Source organism: Cyprinodon variegatus, unplaced genomic scaffold, assembly GCF_000732505.1.
Source record: "Cyprinodon variegatus isolate N-32 unplaced genomic scaffold, C_variegatus-1.0 Scaffold198, whole genome shotgun sequence".
Classification (NCBI taxonomy): Eukaryota; Metazoa; Chordata; class Actinopteri; order Cyprinodontiformes; family Cyprinodontidae; genus Cyprinodon; species Cyprinodon variegatus.
In genome coordinates this window covers 192,861-204,569 of record NW_015150651.1, presented here as the reverse complement: position 1 = coordinate 204,569, position 11,709 = coordinate 192,861, and the positions used below count along the sequence as shown (strand labels likewise).

General features: G+C 40.1%; 1 protein-coding gene across 1 annotated transcript; it reads left to right on the top strand.

Moving 5' to 3' along the window:
- Nucleotides 1-2,225: 2,225 nt before the first annotated feature.
- On the top strand, nt 2,226-8,891 carry LOC107087895 (transgelin-like). The gene is made up of 5 exons (XM_015379725.1): nt 2,226-2,383; nt 7,451-7,637; nt 7,721-7,892; nt 8,010-8,112; nt 8,215-8,891. The coding sequence occupies exons 2-5, from the start codon at nt 7,458-7,460 to the stop codon at nt 8,363-8,365; spliced, it is 606 nt and encodes a 201-aa protein (XP_015235211.1). The 5' UTR covers nt 2,226-2,383; nt 7,451-7,457; the 3' UTR covers nt 8,366-8,891.
- Nucleotides 8,892-11,709: the final 2,818 nt, after the last annotated feature.

Sequence of the window (11,709 nt, the reverse complement as noted above, 5' to 3'; positions counted from 1 at the left end):
AATGAAAATTGTGTCAGATTCTCATAGGATGTGTGCTGTTAATATCTGCAGCTCCTACAGAGAAACATCTGCCTCTTAGCTCATATTTGTGTCATTATAAACAGACAGCAACCGCACATTTACTGGCAGAGGTAAAAAGTAGTGAAATGTTGAAGGATAGTGGTATAACCAAAATCTCTTTACTCCTCCCAGCCAATAAGTGGTGCATTTGCGTTTGCTCGTTCTCATTCCGAACAGTTTGCCAGCCTGTTTCCAGGTCTGCTAATGCTAACCAAACATTTAACCTACTAGTTTAAGTAAAGCGGCGACCTCTGTGTACCTTCTGAGCCCATTTGCTTCTTTAAATTGGAATAATTGCTCTAAACCTTGATCGATCTTGAAAGGTTCAGTTTAGGCAAGTGGATGTGAAGTTTTTTCTATCTGATTCGAGCTCCAATTCACATCATGTCATCACAGGTCAATTTACCTCACAATTTACCATTAGGCAATACTAGGCAGTTGCCTTGGGCCCCAAGTTCCTGGGGGCCCCATAAAACTCTGTTTACATGTATGTTTTATACAACTATTCCTCATTTGTGCACATTAATTATGTTTTGGATAAGAATCCTTTCGCTAAAACGCCATCAGAACGCCTATGATCAATGTGGGTTTTGTAATAAGGATAACGTGGATCATACAAAATCCGTTCTCCACTTCCAAACTCAGCATCTCTTCATCCATGCCTGCCATAAGAAGTTGCTTTTGAAGTTGTAAAATGCGCTCTTGGAAGTTGTTGTGACTGGATTTGATTAAACTTTTAAGCCTTACAGCATGAAATAAATATTACAATCAAGATGAGAAATCTGCTTCCTGGTATGTTGAAGTACCAATAGTTTGCAAACTGCCTTCTTTTTTGAGACAGTATAAAATGTACAGTATGCTCCAATTAATAGTTACTGATTTGTGGTTATCCTATTATAATTTGACATAACGGATCTTCTCAATGTTCTTTTCCTGTTTAATACGGCTGGAATTGCGGATCTGGAGAAGGCTGGAACTGTTTGAATAACTGATCTCTATTTTAATAAATAGAGCTCAGTGGTTTGAATCTATAGTCGAACTCTTCTGGCCTCCTTATTTTCACGACCTTCGAAGGACCCAGTCCAGCCTACTGGACTGAACACACCCCACACATGCACAGTATAACATTTGTTAATGGTTCTGTTGGTGGACAACTTCTGGTGCATTACTGCCCCCAACTGGTAAGGAGTGTAAAGGTTTCATCAGGACTGGTAAATTTGTACTTGAATTTTCACGAGGTTGCGTATAAATAAAAGTTGTGTAACTGGTATTCATAGTTTCTTAACTGGACTTTTCACGGATGATCTGATGTCACATCTTTGAGTTGACCAAAATGAACAATTGATCTTAAATTTATTGACATTAAAGAAATTTATGTACAAATTCAGACTTCTTTGCATACATTTTTAGACAATCTTACCTAATATTAATTTCTGCAAGGCTCTGCATTATTTAAACAGCAAGCCTAAAGTCAAGGCAGGCTGCAAAGTTTTCCCATGTTCTCCTCAAACAGCCCTGACATCGGCTGGAGCCCAAAATGATCACAGGGGTCTGAATTCCTGAGAGTTTTTCTAAGAATTTAGTAATGTCAGAAACAATCCCTTATCTTCATGTTAAAATCCTGGCAGGTCCAGGCCTGCTCCTACTGGAATGCCTCGGAGGGGATCGCCTCTGCTCGTCTTCGAGCACGTTTCCTCAAACTATTGCTTCTAAACCTAACGGTCTGGTTCCAGCTGTCAGAATCAGATGTTTCATGTCTTCCTGTTCTTTCTGTTCCTGCTCGCTGCCGTAGTTTCAGATGAACCACAAACACCACCAGCTTCAATTAAAGCAACATAATCTCCTACATGTGCTCCTTCTTTTTAATCACAGTAACTTTATATGATCCTGAAGCTTCTGGAGGATGTAACCCCCCCCCCCCCCCCCCCCNCACACACACACACACACACACACACACACACACACTTTATCCCATCTAGTCCTCCTGTGGTTGAGTGGGAAATTTGGAGAATTCATTTCAGCAACCACGCCACTCTAGGTCACATGTTCTGTATTTTTTCCCCCTTCTTTCCTCTTCCTAAATAAGGAATTTCAATTTTAGTGAGGAAACAAAGCTGGAGCTGTAGGGGCGGGTCATAGAGTGAAATAAGAGGGTCTGAAGGCGTAACTGCTCTCTCTCTGTCTCTCTCTCTGTAGTCTGAGTTTAGCCAGAAGGTGTTTGCTGTATTAGTGCTGGTTACACACTCTGCACTGAGCCACCGAGGGAACAGGAAGAGCAACTCAAGGCCAAGCTCACTTCTACTCACCTGAAAGCAGCTGCAAGGTGAGTAAAAACTCTCACGGGCTTTGTCAGTTTCTGAATAATTTCTGGTTGTAGAGATTTCTTCCTTTTTTATTGAAGCTGTGGAATATTCCATGCAGGAAGAATGAAAGAGTTCAATAATTCAAGCGCCGCACCCTCTTCCTCTCTCTCTCTTGTTCTCATTCCTTCCTTTCTGTTAAATCATACACAGGTTTGGAGTTAATATTTAGTTGATTCTCTAGATTTAGACTTTCCTGTGTTCTGCCTCTCCACAAACCAGCATGAACTCGCCCATAGTTAATTTGCTCTGCAAACAGATTCAGGAAGTGAATTCAGAACATTATCTGTCCAAACATGGCTCATGTCAGGCATGAGGTGAATTTCTTCATGGGTGAAGAGTTTTGAAAGTGAGACCAGTTGAGCGTGGTGCAAAACAAACATGAAAGCTGATATCAAATCAGTAGATTTTCTCAAACTGTGGTGCAACAGCAAGTAAGTTGTGAAAGCCTGCTAACGGATTACTGCAAGTCATAATGATGTGAAGGTGTAGGAGTGCTGGTGGGGAAATGACACGACTATGAGGAGCACAGATGGTGCTGCAGAGTCGACAAGTGAATTCTCTGGGTTTCAGGTAGAAAGGCGTAGCAAGGCGGGGGTTTAATGTAGAAGATGGAAATATTAGAAAGATCAAGAAGACTGAGTTCATTCCTTAATAAGAAAGAATTTGATGAATGTTTAAAAGGGTGGTGGGAGTAGGCTATGGAGAGAAACTTGTTCCAATATTATTGAAAGCAAAGGGCCCATAATAAAAAAGCAGGAAAATTTGCATTAAATGTGTTTAAGAAATAACACTTAAAAAAACTTCAAAAAAGGTTTTAAGTAATTGTTTGCGGTGTATGCAAAGTGCCACCAATATTTTTACTCATTTTTTTTTCAGATTGAATTATGTCAAATCTTTTCCAAATGTGATACAAATATTTTAGACTTTATATTTTCAACTATTCTTCTCAGATTTTTTTTTCAAACCTTTTGATTTATGTACCACAAATTCCAGACAATCTTTCTTTTTTTTTAAGATTTTCTTTTTAAGTTGCTTGCAATACTGAATTATAAGGATTATAATCATAAATTTTTTTTTTTATCGCTTGTTACAAATTTCCCATTTACACTTCTGTCTGTGGACCAATAGAAATGCTAATAATAATGTCCAAACAGAGCAGCCTAATTTCTATTGGTCCGTGCAAAGGTCACCCAGAAGTGTCGAAGGTCAAATCTGTACACGGATTTGAAAAGAATACAATTTGGGAAACTTGGTCTCCCAAATAAAGTTGTAAAATATAATCTAAAAAAAAAATATATTTACTTACTCTAAAACTTTTTCAAAGTTGCTTTTTTTATTGCATTTTATTCAACATTTCCTTTTCTTTTTTTTAAGCACGTTTTTTAGTTTTTCATAATACTGGAACACATTTCTCTCCCTAGTAAACCAGCACACACAGAGTAAAACTAAAAACTCTGCAAGTTCTACAGTTGGTAAATCATAGCCTAACTGAAGAATCACTATCAATAGAAAGGTGTGAAGAGCAAGAAATGTTACCACTATTTTTATTGCATCATTCCTATTAAGAAAAAATGTTTTAGTTTTATAATTTTCCTATAAACTTCAAACATGTTTAAAAAACTTTTTTTTATCCCGCTGCACACTCATTCATGTGGATATAGCATTAGCAGGAATGTTGTTAAAACGAAATGGAGGACAAAAGAAAACAAACCACTTTCACACTGGATTTTCTGGCAGGTTTTAACATGAAGCATTGCCTGTTAGCAGGACGGCTACATGGAGAGATAGCCTGACTAACCAGCTTTCTCTCAACTTGTTGGAATGTTTACTCACAATAAAAGTAGAATAAGTTAAACAGAAATTCCGGGGTTTATAATCTATATTTCCTCTTGCATCTAATTATTAAATCAGAAAACCATTACAGGTATAAATGTTGTCTTGGCAAAATTGACACGATTGCTTGTTGTTAAAAAGGTAAATCTTTCTGGGGACTTTTCTTTAACCTCTTGGTTAAAGGCATGAAACCTTGTCACAATCTTCTGAGCATCTCACAGCGCAGCACACCCGGTTTGACCCCTGACTGAAAGCGAAACCATATTGAGCTCAGACAAGAAACCTCTAAACACACTGTGTCCCCAGTAGTAGAGGGGACTTGATGGTGCGAAATGCTTGGATGCTCCAGACACCCTTTCTGAAGCCCCAGTCCATCACCTGAATACAAACGCCTCTGAAACATTTAGATAGCAGACCATTATGTTTCAGGTCAGAGGATAAGCAATATGTGGCTGCAGAGAACCGCACAGGAGATCTACTGCTCTAAAATTGTGTGGTTATCGCAGCGAGTTTGACTTCGTCATGCCTGGTTTCAGACTGAGACGTCCTGATGTTTGCAGCTGCAAGCTGTTAACCCGAGCAAGCCAGGACACCGCTGATGAAACTCCTCAGATTGAGAAACATCACTGTAGATGTTTGTTTTCAAGACTGTGGCAACAAGATGATGATTTACAGGACAGAAAGAGGAACCCCAGCATCCACCACCCCCCCATCTGTAACCACTGAAAGCAGAATCTTAAGAGCGACAATATCCAAGAGATCCTTCGTCATGTTATCATCGCTTATTGTGTAATTCTGTGTTGCAATGGACCAAATAGGTGTGTCTCTGCCCGGGAGGAGCTAATGCTTCATGGATCAAATTAAATTCTCCTTTTACGCTGGTAATTAAAGAAAACAGCGCTTCTGTGCATTCATGCTGGACCGCATGAAGTCTGGAGGGAGTTTAGTTAGACCACCATACATTTGTTATCTGGAACTCTGGGAATCCAGAATCTGCAGGGCTTTGCATCTCTGAGCAGACAGGCCGATTATTGTTAGAATTTAGCTTCTGACTGCAGTGTTTGTCATTTTAAAGCTTGTTCCCATGGTGACAAATGTTGTTGTTTTGTTTAGATCTCTGTGCTCATAGCTACCTTTGTCAGGAAGAGGGGGAGAGGAAGTGTGAGTAGAGTGAGCAAACAGGATGCAGGGAGCTGGGTGGTTCTACAGGAAGTGCATACAGCATTAATAACTCGGATAGGCCGACCACAATTACTTACAGAGAGCGGGCGGGGGTGTAATTCCCCGAGACATCCATCACTTTAATTTTCATGTCTTTTTTGGATAATTACTACCATGGCCTAGAAAATGGAAAAGCCACCACTCATTGTTGTACACATGATTATTTACAGCCCAAAGTTAAATGAGACACTAGGAAAGGGACAAAGGCTGTGGAGTTTTCTCTCTCAGAGCAGCAACTGGTTTTACCTTTTATAGTTTATGCACACAGGAAAAAATAATTATTTCAATAAAGAGCAATAAAACAGTTAAAGTGGCTTTTCATTAGTATTTACACGTTCAACCCTTCAACTGTATTTTCTTTCCACTAATCAATTATCTGCAACTATTTTATCACAAAACTTTGATCAAATGCGTCTCACTTCTGGGGGCGGGGCTTTCCTCTTGAGACTCATTTCTATTGGTCAGCTGGACGTTAGCAACAGTATTTTATGTAATTTTTTTTTTTTTTTTGTCGGACAGAGTGTGATCAATAGTGTAATCTGAAAATAATTTAATTTGAAAAACTCAATCTGAAAAGGGAAACTTAAAAAATAAAAATACAAAATCTGTTAAGAAAATTTGAATATTTGGAGGAAAAAATAAAAGTAATTATGAAAAGTAAAGCCCAAGAGAAGAGCTAAGTTTCTAACCTTTATTTGGGGAACAAAATTAACTCCATAAGTCAGCTTTGAATCACTGTTTGTACTAGCTTTGCACCGGTGGCCGCTGCTGCTCTCTGAAACAGGCGAGGCTCAATGGTGCTAATTAAATCCAAATGTCACATATTGCATTAAGAAATATTGAAAATCATAAAACGCATCAGTACAGCCAGTGAAAATGGCAGCTGTGAAGCTGCTCTGAAATAAACTCCAGAAACCATGGCAACAGTTCAGCACAAGATGACCGTTCTGACTGATCACTTTTCCTCTGGAGAAATGTGAAAATCCTCCTCGCTGTCTGGCTGCTGTCAGTAATCCTTCAGTCTGTTGGCCAATCAGCATCCAGAAGTCAGCTTAGAGACCCGCTCTGCTCCACAGACCCCCCTAAGATGTTTAGCTTCTCTAGAAGTGACGTATTTTGGGGTTTTCATCCAATCAGGGCTCTACTCTCTCTGCTCACCTCAGCAGACTGAGGCGTGTATATAAATGCTAAATATCAGCAAAACCACAAAGAAAGCAGTGAGGTATAGAACTAGAAAGTTGTGAATTAATCATTGCAGCTCAGTCCTTACTGTAATTTATACCACTGAGACGTAGTAGACCCAGAAGAACAAAGTCATTCTTCAGTCAGGATTTCCTTTCTGCTGGATAATCTCCCCAACATTTTCTCACATGATGCTTCATCCCCCACTGTTCACGCACATACTGATGGTGGTAAGCTAAACCCATCCCCTTAGTAGTTATGGGCTGCCATTGTGCGGCATCCAGGGAGCAGTGTGGGGTTAAGGGTCATTCCTCAAGGACCCAGAGTTGCAGTCTGTGGGAGTGGGGATTAAACTCTGAATCTCTAAAAAAGGGAAACTTATAAAACAGAATCCACTAGGCTAGCTAAACTTGGATCTCTTTATTTGCATTGTTTTTGACCCATGGGGATACATATTACTATTTTACACCTTATAAACTGGAAACTTAAAAAAAAAAAAAAAAAAAAAAACTCACTCTTAGTCTATAGTTTGATCAATAAACTGCAGAAGAATTTATTCGATAACTGGGATCTAATGTTCAAACACACCAAATTGTGGAAAACATGACTAAATGCTTTTGTGCAGTAAAAAAATCATGTGATCTTTCCAAAACAATGTATTCATCTAAAAATGTGTGCTGGGCAAGAATGTGGCTATAAGTGCAGCTGCAGTGTGGAAACCCTGCGCAGGCAGGATGGGAGGTTTGGGGAAACCAGCTTAGTTACCGCTAACATTTATCATCCCCCAATAGGAACAACATGGCGAACAGGGGTCCAGCTTACGGCCTGAGCCGCGAGGTTCAGAGTAAGATTGATAAGAAGTACGACCCAGAACTGGAGGAGAGGCTGGTGAAGTGGATCGTCGCTCAGTGTGGCCCTGAAGTGGGGCAGCCTGAGCCAGACAAGACCGGCTTCCAACAGTGGCTCAAGGATGGATGTGTGAGTGTTTGGTCTGCAGACCTATTGGTTATGTAAACAGGACTCCGCAAATAAATGAAAGATTTGCTTCCCTCTGTGTTCAGGTGCTGTGTGAGCTCATCAACAGCCTGCATGGAGCCAACAAGCCAATCAAGAACATAAAAACCTCCACCATGGCTTTCAAACAGATGGAGCAAATCTCCATGTTCCTCAAAGCTGCAGAAAGCTACGGAGTCATCAAAACTGACATGTTCCAGACTGTAGACCTTTATGAAAGTAAGGAAATCTCCAGCTTTATACGTTCTGTGGGAAATATTCCAGAATAAATGAGGAACTTGATGTTCTTCCTCGTCTTAGGCTGTTTGTTCAAGTAAGGCTGTCTCATGTTTGCAGGCAAGGACCTGGCTGCTGTCCAGAGGACCCTGCTGGCTCTGGGTAGTTTGGCTGTCACAAAGAATGATGGGAACTACAAAGGAGATCCCAACTGGTTCCCCAAGTGTGTAACGCTTCTTTAGTCTCTTTTTCTTTGTGACCAAATCCTAAAGATAATACATTTCTGAGGCAGCAGAAGCTGACAGGTGTTTTTATACAACTGCAGGAAATCACAGGAGAACAGGAGAGATTTTTCAGAGGATCAGCTGAATGAAGGCAGGAACGTCATCGGCCTGCAGATGGGCACGAATCGTGGAGCTTCTCAAGCCGGTATGACGGGTTACGGCCGGCCGAGGCAGATCATCAACAACCCCTGAAGAGGGAAGGAACCATCCCATCAGCAGGAACGCAGAAGCTGGGACTCTGACTTTGGCCATGACGAGAAAAGTGAGCTTAAGACGAAACTGGACCAGATTAGGGACCAAAGAATGCCTTCTCATTTGAAACGCGTATCACATAGAGACCTGATGATTCCTAAAGCCTGGTACATTGTTGATTTAAAGCTGCATCCTGTGAACGACTATTTTTAAAAGCATTGTTGGGTTTCTGTGCAGAGGTTATGAGCAGATGCCATCTCACCTCTTAATGACTATTCGTAAGTCTTCAATTTGATAAGCTGAATAGATTTCCCTGTAAATTAGAAGATCACTTGGTCCATCTGAAAACAGTCAATAATTAACAAACCACTGTCCATCACAGAACCCTCCTGCCATTAAAGAAACCGCAAACAATGTAAAACCATTTTCCTTTCAAAACTCGACCCACTCTGCTGTAATTTCTAAAAGTGAGGCTGCAAAAAGGAACATGGTTTTTAGAGAAAAGACACAAAGGCTTCTGTTTATATAAAAAAAAAAAAAATAAAATAAAAAAATTCCAACTTAAACATGAAGGCAGCATAAAGGTTTATTGAATGGTTTCTGCATAGACTGTTGAGCCTGGAGATGATTGAAAATGGCCTGAATTTTGGTTCACTAGGGATAATAAAAGAAAAATACCTCCTGCAGGTAAGATAATGACTTCTCATAACCTCTGCACAGAAAAAAAATGTACGTTTGAACATGAACTAATTTGTCCTCTTTAAATGTCATTATTGTAACTATTACTGAAATAAAACTTCACCGGGTGGTGCATTCAAGGACACGCCGATGTCTGAGTGATAAGTTTGTAACAATTTAAACCACAGTTTGAGTTATTTATCAAATTCCACGTCTCTGTTTGCATATTTCCAGCTGCTAGTGTTGTCTTTCCAGCAGGATTATCGTTTCCTTTGTTTTTTTTTTCTTCCTGTCATTCTGACCTTTACAGCATGATCTAGAAGAGCTGTGAGAGAACTTCCAGAAGAAACTGAAGGTCAGCATATCCATTAATCAGCATGGAAGAGCAAAGTGAGCATAATTTAGCCAGGATCGCTTCTGGGGGGTCTGGGCACCACCCTAAGGTTTTAACATCCCTCCCAACTGCTGGGAAATGGATTCAAGATTAGTTTTCTTAACAGATCTAACAGATCTGTTTTGACCAATTCAAACACCAGGATGTGCTCTTTAGCTCATTACTGACTTGACAACTGCACAAGAGAAATAAGGCTTTAATGAATTTGCAGCAGTTAAAAGTTAAAATCAAAAGTAATAAAACTGTAGAAAACAGATTTTATCAGAAAACGAATAACAGGACATCTTTTACACTGTAACAATTTAAAAAAAATAATAATAAAATTTTAAACCAAACTGATGGTACAGATTTGTAAAAATCTCTCATGGTCGAGCTCTTTTTTTCCCTGACTGGCTTCATCTTTTGCGGTGCCGGTTTTAACTCCTTCAAGAGTATAAGAAATGTCCATCAGGGACTAGGTCTACTAGAAACAAGGGTTTGCCAAAGGTTCCTAAGTCCTTGCTGAGGGGGCTTTTTAAAGTTGTAGGGAAATCGTATTTAAATGTCAAATCATTCTTGCTTAAATATTATATAAATATTATATAAATGTATTGTCCCAAAGTTTCTATTTTTAAAATGCTATCTTAAAATGTTTTTTTTTTATCTTATGCAGGCCAGTTAGTTATACATCAGCTTGTACACCTAAATTCGGCCAATTGTATATCAACGTCATCTGTCAATCATATTTTTTGGTCATAGCATCTTGATTTATATGTCGCAGCTAATATACGTAACGGTTGAAATAAGAATTTACTTTCCCATTGAGTTCCGTCCCAGTGTTTACAGGGATAGACGTCTGTGCCTTTGGCAGGCGTAGAGCTAACAGAACTGGCAGCGAGGCAAGGGCTCAAACATGTACGGCTGTAAGCCTTCTACACCAAACCAAGCTTCTGGTGTCCTCTTCCACAACAAGTTTGTCCCAGCTTTCCTCTAAATAAAAAAATGTATGAAGGAGACTCATCCAGGACCTCCCACACAAAACTCTCCTCCTCTTGCATGTTTCTGCTGTCCATAGCGTTCCTTGACAGTGTCGTTGCTAAGTGCTACTTGGTCCCAATGTAATTTCCCATTGGGAACCTATTAGCACTAAGTTGTTAACTGGTTTGCAAGATGCTTCCGAGACACCGACCACAACCAAACTGGCTTGCGAACCTTTCGTCACAACAATCCCGCCCTTTTGATAATGAACCGATCAAATTCACTTTATTCACTCGTGTAAAGTCGTGCACCACTCGGGAAAATTCAGAAATGCAACGGTTGGACCAGTTGTTTCCCTACGACTTTACATTTTTTTGTTTTAAAAGACATTTGGGGAATTCAAAAGCTATCTTGCCTACTTATGTAATACAACCGATTTGATGCATATTTGCTAGAACAGGCATCAAGGGGTTGGGTAGATTGGTGCCTCTATTTTGCCCTGTGGTTGTCCCAATCCCAAACTGTCCCTTCACTATTGAGTGTCACTCCTGGTGAAGTTACACAAGCAGCTGAGGATGGCGCCTTATTTGAAGGGGGGTGGGGGGAGTGGGTTGTCCTCTTCCATTCACTTGAAAAGGAAAGCTGTCATTGCTATGGCAACACATTGACTAAGCCCTACGCCACTGGTTGAATTGTCGTAAAGTGCCTTGTGATGACGTGTGTTGTGAACTGCTGTTACAGCAATAAACTGTATTGAATTGCACTGATGCAGCCTTTAATAAGACTAATCCTCTGCCCAAATGCACAAATGGGGGGTGCTTAGGGATTATGTTTAGGTATCAGTTTGGGCCTCTGTGTCCCTGTTTCCTGTAACAAAGTGTTACCTGGTACCCTGAGGTGTAGACAAATGGGTACATGAGCTTTCACACACTTGATAGCTTGAAATTGGACGGAGATCCATCAGGTTTTAACTAAAAATCACATGATTTAAATTCCTTCCTGACATCAAAACCAGTTAATATCACAAAGATCTAAAAAAATACAGTTGTATTTCAATTTTATATGCCCCTGCTTTCAGACCGTGTGACTGAACAACAGATTAAACATCTCCTTGATGACCGCAACTTTTAAGTCTGATCTCTGGATCTCCACCGTAGATCTGCAGACTTGATGAAGTCTGACAAAAAAGAAAACTGCTCGCTGCAAGGTGGAAGGGGAGTCTAGCAGGAGGGTGTTATCATGGACTGCTTTATACGATGAAACAGGACAAAAACCGTGGGTGGGGGGATTTGGAGGCGGAACATTGCTTCCCCTG

Bases quoted from the DNA above. Each gene is read 5' to 3' on its own strand.
- LOC107087895 (XM_015379725.1), top strand. From the start codon at position 7,458: ATGGCGAACAGGGGTCCAGCTTACGGCCTGAGCCGCGAGGTTCAGAGT. The intron at 7,638-7,720 runs GTGAGTGTTTGG...CTCTGTGTTCAG, and splicing joins AGTGGCTCAAGGATGGATGT to GTGCTGTGTGAGCTCATCAA. The intron at 7,893-8,009 runs GTAAGGAAATCT...TCATGTTTGCAG, and splicing joins GACTGTAGACCTTTATGAAA to GCAAGGACCTGGCTGCTGTC.